Source organism: Ceratotherium simum, chromosome 12, assembly GCF_057802395.1.
Source record: "Ceratotherium simum simum isolate JZ-2026a chromosome 12, ASM5780239v1, whole genome shotgun sequence".
Classification (NCBI taxonomy): domain Eukaryota; kingdom Metazoa; phylum Chordata; class Mammalia; order Perissodactyla; family Rhinocerotidae; genus Ceratotherium; species Ceratotherium simum.
Window position 1 is genome coordinate 7,736,280 of NC_141911.1, and position 20,801 is coordinate 7,757,080.

General features: G+C 43.4%; 1 protein-coding gene across 2 annotated transcripts in view; it reads left to right on the forward strand.

The window, feature by feature from the left end:
- Positions 1–9,300: 9,300 nt before the first annotated feature.
- The window catches only part of EPHX2 (epoxide hydrolase 2), an 83,494-nt gene continuing 71,993 nt past the window's right edge, over positions 9,301–20,801 (forward strand). The window contains exon 1 of one of the 2 annotated variants that reach the window (XM_087437356.1): positions 9,301–9,491. In XM_087437356.1, coding sequence (XP_087293482.1) covers positions 9,391–9,491 — 101 coding nt within the window. In that variant the 5' untranslated portion in view covers positions 9,301–9,390. The remainder of the gene's footprint in view (positions 9,492–20,801) is intronic. The other variant, XM_087437355.1, reaches the window with a different exon arrangement.

Sequence of the window (20,801 nt, forward strand, 5' to 3'; positions counted from 1 at the left end):
CGGACAGTGGACTTGGGAAAAAAAAGGGTGTCCCATTCCTTCCTAGTGATTCCTAAATGCCCGACCCCGTTGCTAGGTCGAGACCTTTTAACCAAACTAAAAGCTCAAATAGATTTTGCTCAACCTCGGCCTACAGTATCCTGGTCCACACCTACCACCATGATATTGGCCCTAGAGCTAGAAAAAAAAATATCGGCTCCATCAGCAGCCTAAGCCTAGAGCTCGGCTCAATACCAATAAGTGGCTGATCGAATTTCCAACGGCATGGGCTGAAACCGGGAGACTAGGGACGGCTACGAGAATTCCCCCAGTCGTGATAGATCTTAAGGCCGGAGCCCTCCCAATAAGGGTGCGTCAATACCCAATAAGCAAAGAGGCCAGAAAAAAATCCGCCCCCATATCCAGAGGCTGCTCCAACAAGGAATCCTGGTTCCTTGCCAGTCTCCTTAAAACACCCCCCTCCTGCCTATAAAAAAGCCTGGAACTAATGATTATAGGCCGGTCCAGGATTTGAGAGAGATAAACAAAAGAGTGCAGGATTTACACCCTACCGTGCCAAACCCATATAACCTACTCAGCTCCCTCCCCCCATCACGAAAATGGTACACTGTCTTGGACCTGAAAGATACATTCTTCTGTCTACGGCTTCACCCAAAAAGCCAATTACTTTTTGCTTTCGAGTGGCGCGACCCTGATATGGGGATCGTTAGACAACTGACTTAGACGAGACTACCTCAAGGTTTTTTTTTTTTTTTTTAAAGATTTTATTTATTTATTCTTTCCCCCCAAAGGCCCAGTAGATAGTTGTGTGTCATAGCTGCACATCCTTCTAGTTGCTGTATGTGGGACGCGGCCTCAGCATGGCCGGAGAAGCGGCGCGTCGGTGCGAGCCCGGGATCCGAACCCGGGTCGCCAGCAGTGGAGCGCGCTCACTTAACCACCAAGCCACGGGGCCGGCCCCTACCTCAAGGTTTTAAAAACTCCCCTACCCTGTTTGATGAAGCCCTCCACAGGGACTTGACTGATTATAGGGTTAAAAACCCTCAAGTGACTCTTTTACAGTATATAGATGATCTACTGTTGGCGGCAGAAACCCCGAGAGACTGTAAAAAAGAGACCAAGCGCCTCCTGGCCGAGTTGGGTGAGTTGGGATACCGGGCGTCAAAAAAAAAGGCACAGTTGTGCCAAAAAAAATAGTCTACTTAGGCTACACACTAAAGGACGGCCAAAGGTGGTTAACCGACACACGGAAAAAGACTGTGACCCAGATTCCGGCCCCAACCTCCGCTCGCCAGGTAAGGGAATTCCTGGGGACAGCCGGCTTCTGCCGATTGTGGATCCCTGGGTTTGCTACCCTGGCTGCTCCACTGTACCCATTGACTAAGAAAAGTAGAAACTTTGTCTGGACTCTAGAGCACCAGAAGGCTTTTGAGACTCTAAAACGGGCATTATTAGAGGCACCCGCGTTGGCCCTACCAGATTTGACCAAGCCCTTCACCTTATATGTAGATAAAAAAAAAAAAATCGCCCGGAAAGTCCTAACTCAAGCCCTTGGGCCCTGGAAGCGCCCAGTCGCATATCTATCAAAAAAACTGGATCCGGTAGCCAGTAGATGGCCCTCCTGCTTAAGGGCGATCGCCGCCACTGCCCAACTGGTAAAAGATGCAGATAAGTTAACTCTGGGCCAACAGATAACCGTAATAGCCCCCCATGCCTTAAAAAGCATTATCAGACAGCCTCCAGATCGATAGATGACTAACGCCCGGATGACTCACTACCAAAGTCTGCTCCTAACTGAGAAAATTACCTTTGCCCCACCGGCCATCTTAAACCGGGCCACACTACTGCCCAAAGCGGATGATGAAATATCTGTTCACCAATGCGGCGACATCTTGGCATCAGAAACGGGGACCCGACCCGATCTGCCGGATAAGCCATGGGCTGGGGCCCCTAATTGGTACACCGACGGCAGCAGCTTTATGGCAGAAGGTAAAAAGATGGCTGGGGCTGCTGTGGTAGACGGAAAAAAGACTCTGTGGACAAGCAGCTTGCCAGAAGGGACTTCTGCACAAAAGGCTGAGCTTATCGCCCTGACACAGGCGTTAAGGTTAGCTGAAAATAAGACTGTAAATATATACACGGACAGCCGGTATGCCTTTGCTACTGCCCATGTTCATGGGGCTATTTATAAACAAAGAGGGCTGCTTACCTCGGCCGGAAAAGATATCAAAAATAAAAAAGAGATTCTGGGCCTCCTAGAGGCTATACATTTGCCTAAAAAGGTGGCAATCATCCATTGCCCAGGTCATCAGAAAGGCACCGACCCCATAGCTCAAGGGAACCGCTTAGCAGATTTGGAAGCCAAGCGGGCGGCACTAGGACCTATGGTCCTGACTCTCCAGGGAGCTAAGGTCAACAAAACTGTCTCCGGTGGGGAACTAACTAAAAAAGAAAAAGACCTTTCCGTTGCAGAGGGGCGAAAATATCTATCACATCTACATCAGCTAACCCACTTGAGCCCTCAGAAACTAATTAAAATTATTGAGGCCTCCCCGTACCAGGTACCAGATTTAAAAAAGGCGGCTAAAAAAATTTATAAAGATTGTAGAGCTTGCGCTCTCACAAATGCTGCAGTTACCAAATACCGCACTGGACATAGACTCTGGGGAGATAGGCCCGGAACCTTTTGGGAGATAGACTTTACTAAAATCAAACCGGCCCGGTATAAAAATAAATATCTTCTAATATTTATAGATACCTTCTCGAGATGAGTAGAGGTTTTCCCCACCCGAAAAGAGACTGCCTCTATAATAGCCAAAAAGATATTAAAAAAAATCCTCCCGAGATTCGGGATCCCAAAGATAATTGGATCTGACAATGGTCCTGCATTCGTTGCCCAGGTAAGTCAGGGACTGGCCAGTCAACTGGGGATCAATTGGAAATTACATTGTGCTTATAGACCCCAGAGCTCAGGCCAGGTAGAAAAGATAAATAAAACAATTAAAGAGACCCTAACTAAATTGTCCATAGAGACCGGCGATAGTGACTGGACAGCCCTCCTGCCCTTTGCCCTGTTCCGCGCCCGGAACACCCCACAAGGACCCTTAAAACTTACACCCTTTAAAATCCTCTATAGAACCCCTCCCCCTTTGGCACAAATAGAGATACATGACCCTGACATTATACCTTCTATACTTTTGTCAGCCCGCTTAAAAACACTTGAGGCCGTCAGGCGCAACATCTGGAACCAGCTAAAAGAGGCCTACCAGCCTGGTAATCTGCTCATCCCGCACCAATTCCAGGTTGGGGACTCTGTCCTTGTGAGACGACATCGGACGGGGTCATTAGAGCCACGTTAGAAGGGGCCCTACGTGGTGCTCCTCACTACGCCCACAGCAGTCAAGGTGGACGGTATAACCTCTTAGATTCACGCCACACACATAAAAAAGGCACCCCAGAATGCAGCAGATCTCTAGAAGGTAAAAAAGACTGATAACCCTCTTAAGTTGCGTTTGCGTCGTGGGAACGGCGAGCAGCTTGTCCAATCCTGACCCCCACGCTCCTCAACTGCTTACGTGGCAAGTCGTCTCCCAGGTAAGAGATATAACCTGGTCAATCCAAAAAACTGCTTCCCCTTGGACATGGTGGCCAGACTTACACCCTGACCTTTATAAACTGGCTATAGGAACCCCCGACTGGGATTTCATGGGTCGACGAGGGGGGGCAAAACAAGCCAGAAGATGCCACTCCCCCCATCGCAAGGGTAAACTAAAGGCATACTCCTTTTACGTGTGCCCCGGTCACCACAGACCTCGTTCAATTGACTCCTGGTGCGGGGGCAAAGAAGACTTCTACTGTAAAAACTGGAGATGTAAAACCAGTGAGACTACTTATTGAGAACCCTCCTCTTCTTGGGATTTAATCAGGGTTAGAGCAAATTATAGCCACCAGATGAGTCGGGGCTCAAAATACAATACCTGGTGCCACCCCTTAACCATTCAGTTCACAGAAAAAAAAAAAACAATTAAAACCTGGACCGAAAATGGTCATTCATGGAGAATAAGATTATACAAAGACCGATATGATAAAGGCCTGACCTTCTCTATTAGATTAAAAATAAAACCTCCCACCAGCAGACCGATAGGGTTAAATAGCCCCAAACCCCCCCAGGCAAAGTCCATAACCCTAAATGGGACCATAGATACGGTCACCAAATCTGCCCTGCGACCACCATCTATGCCACCTCCCGCAGTACCTACTGGGCAAAGATGGCACAGACTGTTTAACTTAATACGGAGAGCTTACTACGCCTTAAATGATTCCAACCCTGAAATGACTGAATCATGCTGGCTATGCCTAGTGGTCAGCCCCCCTTATTATAAAAAAATTGCCACCATGGGGGTCTATAATAACACCTCAGACCACACGACTTGCCTTTGGGAAAAAAAAGGGCGGCTAACCCTAACAGATGTGTCGGGGACCGGTACCCCGGGCTACCAGGCTCTATGTAATAAGATTAAAGTCAGCCTTCCGACTACTCCTGGTCATTTTTTGGTACCAGGACCCAATAGGTGGTGGGCCTGCACCACGGGCCTAACCCCCTGCATCTCAACTAGCGTATTCAATTCGTCACAAGATTTTTGTGTGCTTGTGCAGTTGGTACCTAAAATTTATTATCATACTGCCAATAGTTTCGAAGATAAATTTGACCAGAGATCCAGATTATAGAAAAAAAAACCAGTATCCCTCACCCTGGCTGTACTCCTGGGACTGGGAGTTGCCGCGGGCATAGGGACTGGCACTACGGCCTTAGTCACAAGAAAAAGGGGATTAACTGCCTTGAACAATGCTATAGATGAAGACCTCAGGACTTTAAAACAGTCCATCTCTAAATTAGAAGAGTCCCTCACCTCCCTGTCTGAAGTAGTGCTCCAAAATAAAAGAAGATTAGATCTGCTGTTTTTAAGAGAGAGAAGACTTTGTGCGGCCCTTAAAGAAGACTGCTGTTTCTATGCAGATCACACAGGGGTAGTCCGAGATTCAATGCAAAAATTAAAAAAAGATTAGACATGAGACAGTGAAGCAGAGAGGCACAACAAAGCTGGTTTGAATCCTGGTTCACTAAGTTCCCCTAGATGACGACCTTACTATCCTCCCTAGCAGGACCCTTGCTGATTTTTTTTCTACTTTTGGTCTTCAGACCGTGTGTTTTCAATAAAATTACTGCTTTCTTAAAAAAAAGAGTCAATGCAGTGCATGCTATGATGCTCCAACGCCATTACCAAGCTCTCCCACACAATGAGCCACTGATAGTAGACACCGAAAACTAAGTTCTAAGATTAGAACTAGAGACAAAAGAAGAAGTGGGGAATGAAAGAAATAAATTATATTAAAAATTTAAAAGTTAATACCTTAGAGACAGGCACCTCCACACCCTAAAGATTCCTGGTATAAGGGAAAACGTTTATCGATCCTGACTGACTCTATTCATAAAAGACTCGCCCTAAACTGTTCGGGAAAAATTGAGAACAAGAGAGTGCTCCAGAGGGATAAGTTTGAGAGGGTCGGGGTGGAGGGGGTCCAGATGGGGACGCGTGTGTGTAACCTGATAATTGCTTCGCGCCATAGCAATTCGCGCCATAAAATGTAACTGTTTAAATGTTTTAAATTAGCCAATCATATAAGACCGCGCCAACCTTTTCCCGCTTTATGCTTCCGAATCCTATAAAAGAGCTTGCCCCTTAAGGTTCGGGGTCGACTCCTCTGTCTCCTGCGAGAGATACGTGTCGACCCGGAGCTCCGCTTAATAAACCTCTTACCTCTTGCGTTTGCATCAAGCTCGGTCTTCTGTGTCTGTGGGTCCGCGCCTTCCCGAGGCTAGAGTTGGGGTTCCCTTTTTGAGATCCTACAGTACAATTTTAAAGAAGCCACCATCCTGCCACCCCATCCACACCAAGTACACCCAGGATGAGACTGGAGAAGGTCCATCTCAGCATCCCCAGAAAAGCTAGATGCTTTTGCTCCTGCCATAACTGGAAGAAAGTTCCAGCTCACATAGCTGTTGCTTCAGGTTGCTCATTCCCATACTCAAATCTCAGGCAAGAATATTGATTGGCAGAGCCCATATCATGTAACCAGTATTAAGGGAGGCTGGGAAACATGGTGTTTCAATGTAAGAAAGATCAAAGTAGAGAGACATTTGAAGGACACTGTGCATCTCTGACTGACAGACGCCCACTGCAGGGCAGAACTTTCCAAATGTAGGAAGAGGTTATAGATGTTGGGCAGCCAAAAAAAACGGTAAATAAGAAAAATGGCAAGTAGCCACCAAAAATATTCCCAGGCTCATTCCTCTCATGGCCCCAGAAGCAACTGGCAACTCCTTAAATTCATCATTTCACTAAAATGGAAGCTTCTTGGTGGTCCTTATTTTTGTGTATTTTATTTACCAACGAATCCCAAGTGCCTAGAAAGCACCTGGCACGTAACAGCTGCTTAATATACATTTATTGAACAAATTAAAGAAATTTATTTGTTGTATTAAAGAAAGTCAAAGCTTCAGGTGGAATGTGGATTTAGAAAACTGCCAGAGACAACCTGAAGCTTGATCCAAACACCTACAGTGAGAGAAGCAGCAGTGTGAACTCCTCTCTCAACCACTAGGAATTAAACAAAGATTTAAAACAAGGTTGGAAAACCAACGTCAAGCAGGAGGTGGGAAAGAGTGGGTGGTGGCAGGAAATCCAAAACTAATGACTTCATTGTAAGTTCATTACAAATTTAGTGATCGACGTCAGGTGTAATTTCTGAATTTTCACTACTACATTAGCTGTGTTTTATAATTCCATGCTATCATCTGGAACATATTCTATAAATATTTAAATTAGCAGACATAAGGGTTAGGATTTACTTTTCAAAAAGACCCAGTTTCCACAGCCCAGCTCAGTGAGCTCTTATCTTCCTGTACCTTGGGTGGCAGAAAACACAGGGAAGATGTGACCCAGGAGAAGGAGCAGAGCACAGTAAAATGCAATTTAGACCTCTGATCTTTGCCTGAGTGACTCAGCCAGGAAGCTCTGTAACTCACAAGGTATTATAAAATATTCCAGACCAGATGAATCTCCTAGTTTTATTGTCCCTGAATAAATGAAGGTCCATGTGATAGCTTCATAGTCTCCACTTAACCAAAGATGATTCCCATCTTAACGTGGAGGCTTATATTCTAAGTTTCTCATTTTCCTTCTCGAAGGGGGATTTATAAAATCCAGTTCTGTGTGTCCTTGCTCTCACTTTGCTACTTTCACAAACATACGTATGTATTCATAAATGATACTGCATTAGGCAGGCAACAGAAATCACTCTGGTTATTTTAAAAAGAGATTTAATACAGGAAATTAGGAGCCTACAAAATCTTTGAAAGGAAGAGAGGAGTTAGCTCCAGGCTGGGCCTTTAAGGAAGACTCCCAGAAAACACGACGGAACCAGAAGCTGCCACCTCTGCCCAGTCAGCTGGCCATCGCTGGGTTGAGTTCAAGAACACACAGCTTCACTGGGAACAAGGGATTTGGAAGCAGCCCCAAATTCTTTGGACTGAGCAACTGAGTGAATGCGGATGCCATTTAGTAAGACGGGGCACATTCCGGAAGGAACAGGCTGGGGAGGTGGGAATGCAGCAAGAGTTCTGTTTTAGTCATGATAAGTTCAAGATACCTATTAGGCATTCAAGAGGAGATGGTGAATGAGAAGTTGGACATGCAAGTGTGGGGACCAAAGGAAAGTCTAAGTTGGAGATTTAAATTTAAGAGGTTTCATACTCTGCAAATCGTGCTGCAATTTGCTTTCCTTTTTTCGACTCATTTTACTTTTGCAATCACCAACTTCTTGAGAGACTGTTGTACTCACTTCTTGCCCTCTCTCTCAGTCCTCAAACCCAGGGTAATCTAGCTTCTAGCTCCAAAAACTCCACTGCAAATGTTCTGAAACCGGTCACCCAGTGCCGTCCAAGTCCAAAATCAAATGGTTTTTTTCCGTTCTCTCTGCAACATTTGGCTGTTCTTGACCTCTTCTTGCTTCTTAGGAGTGGATCTCAGAACACACTAACAACTGTCTCAGGCAGGAATCCAGAAGAGGTTATGAAGCAAGAGAAGTAAACATGGTCACAGTTTACCGGAATAAAACTCCCCAAAGAAGACTCATTTCTGTTATTTATCAGATTGGCAATTGGTAGATGCAAGAATCTTGTAGATCAGATACCTCCTGATTTTAGTAAGGTATCTGACGACCTCTCACAACATTCTTCTAGGGAAACGGGGGAGAATATCTTGGATAAATTCACAGACCACACGTTCAAGGGGGAGGTCTCCACTGTCTCTGTCCTGAGCTGAGCTCTTGGCAAGTTGGAACACCAGGCCCAAAGCACACTTGAACTCACCGAGCTACACTCCAGTGGCCTGGGGTCCAACAACCTCTATGCAAGCACAGCTCAAACACTCCTAAGCAAAGTTTTAGAAACACAAATGAGACAGTAGTGTAGAATCTGTGGTTTAAAATAAAGCTCACACATTTTTAGGCATTAGTACAAGTTGAACGTACAAAGGGGAAATAAATAGTCCAAATTTATTTCTTCTAAGCATCATTTCACAAGAGATTGGAATGTATGTATTGTGGGTTGGCATAACACACCTGGAGCATGATATTTTATTCTAGAAATACATTTTGCCTTAACAAAGAGGGTGACTAGAAGAGCGTGGTCAGGATAGCGTGGGACCTGTAAATATATGTACCGAATCTATAAAAGAGGGGCCGCAAAGCTGTTAGTTTACGGGATATACCAAGCAAAACGAATATGCGAGGATCCAATCTCACACACACACACCCTTAAAGAGTCTGTGGCCCTGGCTTTTTCTCAGGCCTCCCCCTCTCCAGTCCTGCTCAGGACTGGTGGAAGTCTGGCAGGTTCGCGGTAAGCGGTCAGCCGGTCCCGGGAGGCACGGGGCCCGGGTCCGCCTCTTTAAGCAGCCGCTGTCTGAGCGCGGGCCTACTTTGGACTTTGATTTTAGGTGAAGGAAGGCGCTTCATCCAGAGATGAGATTCTGGCCCGGGTCAAGGTGCTGGGGCGGAGGCGGAGGCCGGGGAGGGGGCGGGACCAGGACCGGAAGCACGGCGACAGGCGTCAGGCCAGTCAGGCCAGGGGGCGGGGCGGAGGCCAAGGCCGAGGCGGGGGCGTGGCCAGGCGGAGGACGGGGGCTGCGGGGAGTGGGAGGCCGGGCAGGGGTGGGGCCGGGCTCCGCTTAAGACGTCCCGGCGCCGGGGCAGCAGTCCCGCGGCCCGGCCTGCGGGCACCTCCTCGGAGTGCTCGGTTCCTGGGGGAGAGGCTGAGGCGAGGTCGCCATGGCGCTGCGTCCGGTCGTGTTCGACCTGTACGGGGTCCTGGCGCTGCCGTCAGTCCCCCGCGCCTTCGCCCGCGCCGAGGAGGAGCTGGCGCTGCCCAGGTAAGGGCACCCGGTGCCCGGGCTGCGCGGGTGGTCGGTGCGTAGGGGCGGAACCCCTGCCTAGCAGTTGCCTTTCGGGACTTCCAGCCCTGGTTTCGGATTGCTGGAGGGCGAGAGCCCCGCGAAAACTTAAAACAAGGGTCTGGTAACAGACCCTAAAATACTAATGTATCTAAGTAGATCCATTGTCTTTCTAATTGATAAGAAATTAAACCTCTCTAAGGACTCCAAAATTGCCCTCTATGTTGAAAGCTTTTCCTAAAGTGAGAGGAATTACTCGCTGAGCGATCTGCTGCCTGCTTAATTCTATGTAATGGACTGAGTCTTAAAAGACTTGTGCTGAAGTTTAGAAGAGAAAAAAGTTCCGTGCTTGGAGGTTTACTTATTATTAGAGCAAACTAGATAAGCAGCCCCAAAAGCTAATCATGGGGCAGTAGTAAACTAGGAAGCATCACCAGTAAACGTGATGTTCGGGAGGAGAATTCAGTGACATCAGAAAACATCTGTTAAATAAGTGAAGAAAACAAACCCATCAGAATGTAAAACTGTTTATACTACATGGTTTCAACTATGGAAAAAAGCTACATGTAGAAAAATGCCTGGAAGAAATATGCAAAAATATCCCTGGGATTATTAATCCCAGGTGAGATTATAAATGATTTTCTTTTCTACTTTGTATTCTCCAGTTTTTCTACTGACAAGACATTTTCACATATTGAGGTATATGGGGTAACTATTTGGGTTCAAAACTGATTCGGCTTGAACTAAAAAGCCTGACTTATGCCCTGTCAAACATACATTGTACATCTGCTTAACCATTATAGTAAAGAATACAGTTTCTTAAAATAAGAATGCATACTTCCCCTCTTACACCCTACTGGTAATGCCCTATTGGTAACGCCATATTGGTAAGGCCTGGACTAGTCCCGTCCCTGACATCAAGGTCACGTTGACCTGCTAATTTGCCATTGAATACCTCTTTGAAATTTTGATAAAAATGGGTGTGTTTAGTGTATGTTCTTTGTTCTAAAAAGATATGACTGTACTGAAAACCATGCTTCTGGAACACTTTCTAAGGCCTTCCCGAGTTATAATCCTCACTCTAGCTCAAGTAAACTCACCTTGTTTCTCTTATCTATAGAATGGCTATTGGTTGTTTTGCATTGACATTTCTTGGCATAGTCAGCAGGGTTTCAGAGAAACCCACCAGAAACCACCTGGAATCTACACTGAACTGGCATTTGGGCCCATTGAGTGCCCCCCACTGGATCACTGCATTGTTCGGGTGACCCTGGTGAGTTCTCCTGAAACCCGGACCTCCTTATTTTAAGTCGATGGTCCAGAGTTTATTTGAGCTGTTTCAGACCTTAAGACTAGGTGTCTTAAGGGGGTACTGGTACATAGCCTAGGTCAGAGGAACCTCGGGGGCAGGGGCGGGGGGGGGGGATTCCTGGGAAAGAGAAACCTAGGGGGAATTTCCCAAGCTGGGGGAGCCGAGGGGGAACTTTTGGAGTGAATGTGGCAGGCTGACCTTTTTAATTTGGCTTTAAATTGGAAAGAATTGTGTTTATAAAGTCTGAACAAACTACTTGATAGAAGAATGAGAATCTGAACTTGTTCAGCTCGGAAGAGAAGGGACACCAGGTCCTCCCAGCCGAAAGGCATTCTCAGGTGACTGAGAACCTAGTGGGAGTGTCTGAGGTTGATCCGCAAGACATGCAGTGGTCTCATAGGGAACTCCACGATCATTCATGTTAATTAATTAAAGGCTCTGGGGAAGCACCTGGGGGGTTGGTCACCCACGCACTCTGAGCCCCCATGGCGGGCTTAGACGGCTGGCTGAGGCATGTAACAGAGTGATTATGACCTTTCTTTAGGGAGTAACACTCACAAGCAGCGCTTGTGACCTACTACACTGTCCTTAGATGTTGTTCGACTTTATAGCAAAACAAAACCAAAAGTAAAGCGAGAAATTGAGCTTCTGAAAACCCGACCAGTTCCCGAATGGCTAGCCCCTACGACTCTGAACTCTGGAGACTTGCGCAAGTGCTTAATAAAAAGGGCCTAAGACTGGAAGGAGAAAAAAAAAATGGGAAAAGAAACTTTTACAGACGCAAACTGCTAAAATTTTTAAAACAGAGGCAATAAAATCTTTGTTGCATCTGTCTGTTGTTTATGTGTGTGTCTCTATGTATATTATATGTGTGGGATATTTTACTTCCAGATGGTATGGTCAAAATTAAGAGCTCTGTTTAATTGGCTTAAAGCAAGCACTTACATAAATTCTAAGTGTAATAGAAATTAACCCAAATGTCTTTCAAGTTAACATGATATAAATTAATCTTTGGTAAATGAAAGCTGGTTTAAGTTTGTTGGTTTGATTGACAATTGTTGGAAACAAATGATTTAGATAGTTGAAAATAATTAAGAGTTTTCAGGTACAATAATTATATTTTATGGTCTGTATACTTGAAAAAAGCATCCAAATTCCTTTTGGTAACTTAAAACTTTAGAGTTTTGCTAAATTAAGTTAATGATAAAAGTTCGTTGAGTATCTGGGTCATTTTCAAATAAGGTAAAATACTGAAACATTATTGCTAAACGTATCTAAGTTTATCTACTTTTGCCTTATTACAGAAAAACTAAAAGGTGTTTTGGGTCTATTAGTAAACATGTCTTGTGTTTTATTAAAAGATTGTACTATAAAGTAACATGTTTCCAGAAATTATGAAAAGTGTTTATAAATTTGTCAAGCCACAGAATGCTAATGTAAAATAACATTTATAACTGCTTTCTTAGTTTTTACTTAGAAGTCAAAGTCTATAAGGGTTAAAAATTCTAATTAATATATGTGATTAAAGTTAATAAAAATTAATAAGGAAAACAGCTCTGTATACAGGGAAAGTAAGATGTGTATTTTCAGTGAAGAAGGTACAAAGAATGGAAATATTTTGTTTGGTTGGACAAAGATAAATTTGTCCTAAAGTACTAGAAGGGAAGAAAGAAAGGCATAAGACAAATTCTGAATGTAAAAAGAAGTTATAAACGGTTTATGGAAGAGAAATTCTGGGAAAAGAATTTTATGCATGGTCAAGTTGGCTGGGATTAAAGTAAATCCAATTAAGTAAATGAATTTTAGTGTCAAAAGTAAGCTGATGCGAAATTAAAATTTGGTCTTCTTTCTCTTAAAAGGATAATTTTCTTGAACTTGATAAAGAGGTTATAAAAGGTTTTTCTTTATCTTTGAGTAAGTCTGCCTAAAAGACAGAAAAACTATGTTAAAATAATTTCCTATGTTCAAAAGACTGAGGTCTCTCTATTAAGATTTTTTTGACTGTTTTAACTCTCTGTTTGCCCTTGACTGTTTCTATTGTCACTTGAATTGACTGCATAGCTAAGCATTGTTTCATGGGGACCTATGATATTGTATGAGTGAATGTTATTGATAGAGGTGTTTTGAAGTTACTGAAATTCTGATCTGTCCTGGTTATCAGTCTGATTCTGGTTATTATTTTAAAGTGTTGTATGTTACAAAATTAACCAAATTTCTTTGTCAGTTGCCATTTTGGGGTCTTGTTTACAGACAGTTATTTCTTTGCTCTTATGCTTTTGCAAAATATGTTTCATCTTCAGAGACGTTCATGGAAAGGACTCTGGTGCTCACTCTAGATTACAGGTGTCTGATAAACTTTCAGATCTCAAAACTGAACTGGATAAGAATTACGGAATTCTAACTGAGGGGGCTGGCCCGGTGGCGCAAGCGGTTAAGTGCTTGTGCTCTGCTGCGGTGGCCCGGGGTTTGCTGGTTCGGATCCCGGGCGGGCACTGACGCACCGCTTGTTAAGCCATGCTGTGGCGGTGTCCCACATAAAGTAGAGGAAGATGGGCATGGATGTTAGCCCAGGGCCTGTCTTCCTCAGCAAAAAAGAGGAGGATTGGCACTGGATGTTAGCTCAGGGCTGGTCCTCCTCACAAAAAAAAAAAAAAGAATTCTAACTGAAAAACTGATGACTTTGTGAAACTGCTAACAAGATTAAGGTCAAGAATTGATTACACAGGACTGAATGAACTGATGAGAACGATTAAAATTTTTATGACTTTTGTTTGAAATATTGCTGATTTTTTTAATGTTTTGTTTTTTCAGATTTAAGGGAAACTTTTTCTCTTTTCTCCTGAGCTAGCTATGACTTATGGCAACTTGGTAAATTATACCTTTGTAAGCAGAATTGAAACATTTATCTTTTTCTCCCTGCCTGATCCCTCCAGAATTTGGAAACTCTTAGTGAGTGAGTATTGTTATTTTCATGGCAATATAGTTATTTGCATAAGTTCAATAAGAATCTGTTCTCTTTATAACAGGAAACAATTGGAAAAATTGGTTATATTACCAAAGCTCTGATTGGAATGTTATATTTGAAAAAAAACATACAGACTCAGATATGACAAGACAGCTTTTGAGAGACAAAGATTGAACTTTATGGAATAAAGCCACTTGGAAATATTGGCCTGGTACCTGGTACCTTATGTTCAGCATTCCAAGCAGCACTTCCTGGATAAGGAAGGAATGCCACTTATCTGGCAGGTGCAAGGAACCTCGAAATATTTTGGGGAACCTTGAAAAGAGAGGAATTCACCCAAATCTGTAGGTATTGGAGGTAAAGTCTGATGACAAAATCCTTGGCTTAGCTTTCCTGGTCTCTAGAGGCCTTTAAAGTTCAATCTGAGATTCCCTATAAAATAGAGTTCCAGCAAAGCAGATTTAAAAGAGCCTATATGATCAGTTGCTATTCTTGCTGCACTTATGTAAATAATTGAATCAAGTTTTATTGAAACTAGACTAATTTTGCAAACCAGTTAGTCTTAATTTGGCTACTTTTGGTAAAAATGAGGGTGATTTTAGAGAGAAAAATTATGTTTAAATAGAAACTATAATACACATTTGTAGGTGTTGCTGTTAATTGTCTTTGATTTTTTTTGTTTTATATCTGTTAACTGGACTGGATCTTGAATTCTTCTAGTCTCCTGAAATATCTGGCTACAAATCTACAAACTAGTGTTTTCAGTTTTTTCCATAATTTTCATTTGGAATCAATTGAACCTGCCTATTTTTTTTCCTGAAGCCTTGCAAACTGAAGCTGGTGGACTTAATATAAACTTAAGAGAGGTTCATGTCTGTTGCCTTGTAAGCCACTCAGAAAGGTACGTGAATACCCGATGACATCATCAGAGACATTTCGAACTGCAAAAGATGCTTTGACTCTGACATCTAGAAATCTTTTTGACTGGCTGCCCCCTGGACTCAGAAATTGGGTCTGACCATTTGCTCCCACCATTAACTTTGTTTTTCTTTTATCTTATTAATTACCTGGCTACTTGCTTCCACAATCTAGGCCTAACTTTGGGAGTCCACCTGCATCACCGTCTTACTAAGAGACTTGTTCAATAAGATGAAAACAACAGGAAATCCCTCAAGATTGAGGGATTAAACAGTTAAAGGAGGAAATTGATACTGGCTCAACACAGGTTGACATAAGTAAGGGAAGCCATATTGTAGAAAAGAAACCCTATTGTAACTTTGAATGACCTCTGATTAACTAGCTCAGACATGTTGTGTGGATTTTATGGCCCCTTCCAGCAGCTATAAGTTGATAACTTTGTTCCCTTGAGTTCCTTAAGAATGTGATGACCCCTGGCAGAGAGTCTATGCTGATAGCCATCATCAATGACAACTGAAAGATCAGAGTATAGAGCATTGCTCCAGTCTCTGATGCATATCAAGTAAAACAAAAGACTGCCAGGAACTAAGACCAAATGCCTCCACCCAGTAATCAGATGGATGCCCCCACCCTGGGACCAAATGCCTCCCCCACTCAGAGACCAGCCCACTATATAACTGGCTGTAGTATTTGTTCTGTAAGATGGTTCTTTGAGACATTAGTCGGCCATCTTCCCCCTTGCTAGAAAGCTGTAATAAACTGCCCTTTTTTTGCACCAAAAAAAAAAAAAGAGAGAAAAATGATGAGAGGTTAGGTAGCTGATTCTTTTCACAGAGAGCTCCCAGACCTTAAGTATCATGGACCTGGAGAATTTGTTTATCAGAAGAGGCATCAAATAAAAGACTCTTTGCAGCCGTGTTGGAAAGGACCATACCAGGTACTTTTAACCAATTCATACACTGCAGAATCAGAAGGCCTAGACTGATGGAATCACATTTCTTGTTTTAAAAAGAGGCTTTTCCACCTGAGTGGGTTTCAGTTCCTATTTCTGATACCCAGCTTCAACTGACCAATGCAAATATCTCCAAACCAGGATGAGAAGAAGATGGCATCTGTTGTAGACAGCTGTCCCAAGACCAGGCCTGTATTCCCAACCTTTTTTTTTTTTTTTTTTTTTAAAGATTTTATTTATTTATTTTTTCCCCCCAAAGCCCCAGTAGATAGTTGTATGTCATAGCTGCACATCCTTCTAGTTGCTGTATGTGGGACTCGGCCTCAGGATGGACGGAGAAGTGGTGCCTCGGTGCGCGCCCGGGATCCGAACCCGGGCCACCAGCATCGGAGCGTGCGCACTTAACCACCAAGCCACGGGGCCGGCCCATGTATTCCCAACCTTAAATCTCCTTATTTAAACCTTTGTTATACTTAAACTGTATGCCTATTTTATAGTTGTTCCATTTGAGGTTTTCAAAATACTATCATACTTAGAGAAAGTGATTGATTTGGAACAGACTGGTCCAAGGCCAGGCATTTATCGGGTGTCTCCTAATGGAACCCAATGGTTATGTGGAACAAATCTCTGGCCTTGGCTACTGCCTGGATGGCTAAAACGCTGCACCCTGAGCTTCCCTTGGATGTGGGGAAGGATTTGCTGAGCTAACATCTGTTGCCAATCTCTGTCCCCTTAAGGCCAGATGGGCTCATTCAGTGTTCCACTGGTATGACCACCGAGCAGCTAGCTATATTTGTTCCTTCTTTGGGGCTAGAGGATGCCGTATCCCATACAGAAGCCCTTAACAATTGTCAAGCAGGAATAGGCTTTTTAAATACTAAAATGCCTTTAATGAGGAAGGCTGTCCTTCAAAATAGAATGGTCTTAGATATTCTTACAGTTTCCCAAGGTGGTACACATATATCATTCAAATGGAATGATGTTTTTTTATACCTGATGAGTCTTCCAATGCGTCATCTCTGAATGCCTTGAGTGATCCTATACCTGACCTTGATTTCTTTAGTTGGCTCCCTTCCAGTATTGGCTTCCATTTGTGACCCAATTGGAATTCCTATTTCTATTACTCCCTGGAATTCTTGTATTAGTCGTAATATTCAAACTAATTATTGTTTTCTTTACTCAGTGTTGTGAGACTGGCCTACTAGCTAGAGTAACAATTGCTCGGCGATGTGAGGTGGTTGATCAATCTTATAACCCTGGACAAATCTCCTTTTCTTATTAAGGCTATGCCTAAGAATTCATTTTTAAGCTAATCATTTCAAGTATTGGATTACTTGTTCTATAATTGCTATAAACAATGTAACTATAGGAAGTCATGTAAAAGCACATGGGCAATGTTTGTGCAATAATCTAGAAATAATTGACAAATTACATAACCTATGGAATACTTCCCCTGTTAATATATACCTCTATGCTTGTCCACTATATCTGACTATTTCCCCCCAACATGGATAACTGGCCAAATGATGAAACAAAAACCTTAGCACCAAGGGACATGATGGACCCAGGGCAGGCAGCAACCACCCTGGTACCAAGGGACAATATTTTGATCAGCAACACTTTCTATTGAAAGATTATTGATCAAAAGGGGAAAATGATAAGAGATTTTCACATATTGAGGTATATGGGGTAACTATTTGGGTTCAAAACTGATTCAGCTTGAACTAAAAAGCCTGACTTATGCCCCATGAAACATACATTGTACATCTGCTTAGCCATTAAAGTAAAGAATACACTATCTTAAGATAAGAATGCATACTTTCCCTCCTACACCCTATTGGTAACACCCTAGTGGTAATGCCCAGACTAGTCCCATCCCTGACATCATGGTCACATTGACCTGCTAATTTGCAATTGAATACCTCTTTGAAATTTTGATAAAAATGTATCCTAGGTGTGTTTAATGTATGTTCTTTGTTCTAAAAAGATATAAGACTGTACTGAAAACCATGCTTCTGGAACACTTTCTAAGGCCTTCCCGGGTTATAAACCTCACTCTGGCTCAAGTAAACTCACCTTGTTTCTCTTATCTATAGAATGGTTATTGGTTATTTTGCATCAACATTTCTTATGAACATGTGTTACTCCTATAATCAGAAGGAAGGAAAGCATACTTATTTAAAAAGTTAAAAAAGAAAGATCACCCTGGCAACACCCAAAGAAGAGTGAATTCTAAAAGACTGGCAAGAATAAAGAGTAGGGTTGAAGCTTTGAGAGTTCTTCCCCATGTAAGGAATTCTAGAATTCTTGTGATACCAAAGGACAACGTGGCTTTTTAACCTGTTATACTATATAAATTATAAAAGACTGGTGTCTGCAAACATGCCAAACCAAAAGGGGGTTCAAAATCTAGAGCAACCCTGACTTTACAGATGTAGAAATTGAGGCTTAGCTAGGGGATTAACTTGATCACACAATAATTAGACATAGAGGGCTATGGAACCAATTTTTCTACCTCCCGGTCTAGGATTCTCTCCTCTCTCGTTCCTTATGACTTCCCACCTCCCTTGGCTGTTGTTCTGAGAAAGATGTCAAACTGTGGGGGGTGAGTAAATACATCAATGATGTATACTTGTGGGGCTGGGCTGGTGGCATAGTGGTTAAGTTCATGTGCTCCGCTTCAGTGCCCCAGGGTTAACAGATTTGGATCCTGGGCATGGACCTACACTCCACTCATCAGGCCATGCTGTGGTGGCATCCCGTGTACAAAATAGAGGAAGATTGGTGCAGATGTTAGCTCAGGGCCAATTTTTCTCACACACACACACAAAAAACAAGAATGTATACTTGTGAGGATACAAGTGAATATACTTGAGAGTATATTTGTGAGTATACAAGTCACATGTATACCAGTTTACAAATGTGGAGTATTTAAAAGAGCACTGGTCTCTTAGTCAGACCCAGAGTAAAAATCTCAGTTCCTAACACGTACTGCTGGGTAATCTTGCTTAACCTGTCTTAGTCAACTCGTCTAAGATCTTGGTCTTAATCTTAAAATAAGAAAGAGACAGAATAACAGGAGAAAATCAAACAAATTTAATAACACGTATACATAGGAGAAACGCGGGATAACTGAGTAACTTGCCAAAATGGCCAAAGCCACTACCTTAAATACCATCTTCAGCTAAAGACAAGGGAGGATGTTGGAGGCATCGATTTGGGTCTTCAAAGGAGAGGAAGACAATTCACATGGAGATGGAAAAGCAAATGTTTGATAAACAGATGTTTGCTGGGCCGTCTATAGACAATGAGAGAGAACTTTGATTAAAAATGGGCCTTGCTAGGTACCTTCCTGTCTTCCATACCTGGAGTTATCAATGGTGATAGCTCCTTTCTGGGACAGGCCTTCTATCTTAAATTCTTTTAGGCAGTTGGGGGAGGGTCAAAATTTCTTTCTTTTTTATTTTTTAAGTTATTTTTTTACTTTATTCATTTTTTTGTGTGTGTGTGTGAGGAAGATGAGCCCTGAGCTAACATCTGCCAATCCTCTTTTCGCTGAGGAAGACTGGCCCTGGGCTAACATCCATGCCCATCTTCCTCTACTTTATATGGGACGCCGCCACAGCATGGCTCGACAAGCAGTGCGTCAGTGTGTGCCCGGGATCCGAACTGGCGAACCCCGGGCCACCGCAGTGGAGCGCACGCACTTAACTGCTTGCGCCACCGGGCCGGCCCCTCAAAGTTTCTTTCTGAGCTTTTTGTTCTTAAAAATAATCAAACCAGAGAGACACATTTTGGGGTGCCTTAGTGGAGGCAGACCCTGAGAAGGTCGATGGGGAGAACGTGAGGGGGGAGTTTTCCAGGTGAGGGGAACAGTGCAAGGAAAGGCTGGGAGGTGGAAAGCATGACCTGTGCACAAGAACACTGAATATTCCAGTCTAGCCAGACAGGAGGGGAGTTGTGAGAGAAGTGGGGAAGTTGGTTGGACCTGCACTGTCATATGTCATGAAAGTCAGACTGAGCATGTACCTACTTTGATAGCCTGTGACTCTCTGAGGGGTTTTGAGATGGGGTATAGAAGGAGTGAAATACTTGGTGCTCTCAATCAAGGTAGCTGATCATTGGGGTGATGGATCAAGTACATTGTTAAGAGGAAAGAGGCTGACGCTCACAGTAAGATCTGAAAGTTTGACAGCTTTGAGGTGGAGCGGTGCGGAGTGATGGTGAAGCCTGGCAGAGGTTGGAACTGAAATGAACAAGACCTTCTTTGAGCTGAGAGTTTGCAGGGTCATTGGCACAGAAGATGAAGAACCTAGGCTGCAGGGCCCAGCAGAGGAAAAGGGAAACCCATGAGCCTAATGCTACAGCCTTGAGGGGAGGTGGGGTGAGTGTCCTGGACATCTGTAAATACCTGTCTGAGGACAAGGTGGTGGGGACCCAAGTGGCTGTCGTGAACTCCAGAAGTGAAGAGATGGTTGAATACCTGAGGTGAAACGGGGAGTTGCAGTTTCTTCCAGCATCATACAGTGGAAGGAGAGAAAGAGAAGCTCTGCTCTCATTCGTGGTCATCCAAACCAGGGTCCTCTGAGGGTTAGGGGACTGGAGATGGTGGTTACCTTGGCAACTGAGGCTGACAGGATCTGGAGGAGCCAGGATGGTCCCCCGAGATCCAGAGCTCGACGTGTAGACAGTCTTCGTGTGCTTCATTTAATACCTTCTCACACGGCTTCATTGTGGAGGGTCTGTCCAGTGTCACTAGACTGAACTCTAGGAATGGTTAAAGTGTCAATTTCGTTCAGAAATGTGTATTCTAGAACCTGAGGTGCTTGCCATGTGCAATGTTCAGTAAATATTTTTTGAGCAAAAGAAACAAATGATGAGCAAATACAAAAAGAGTATTTGAGAACCAGGACTTCTTATTTGTATCCTGTGTACTATTTCAGGAAATATTTATTGAATGCTCCAGGAGCTTCTGAGGCAGTTCCCAGATTCCTGGTTGCTTTTCACGTCTCTGGCCTTTTATGGATTCTCTGAAGCATCTTTCCTCTTTTTAAATTTCACATCTGGATTTTAATTACACAACTAATGCATGAATACGTTCTTATTATGAAAATATTCAAATACGCAGAATAAGTAGAGTAG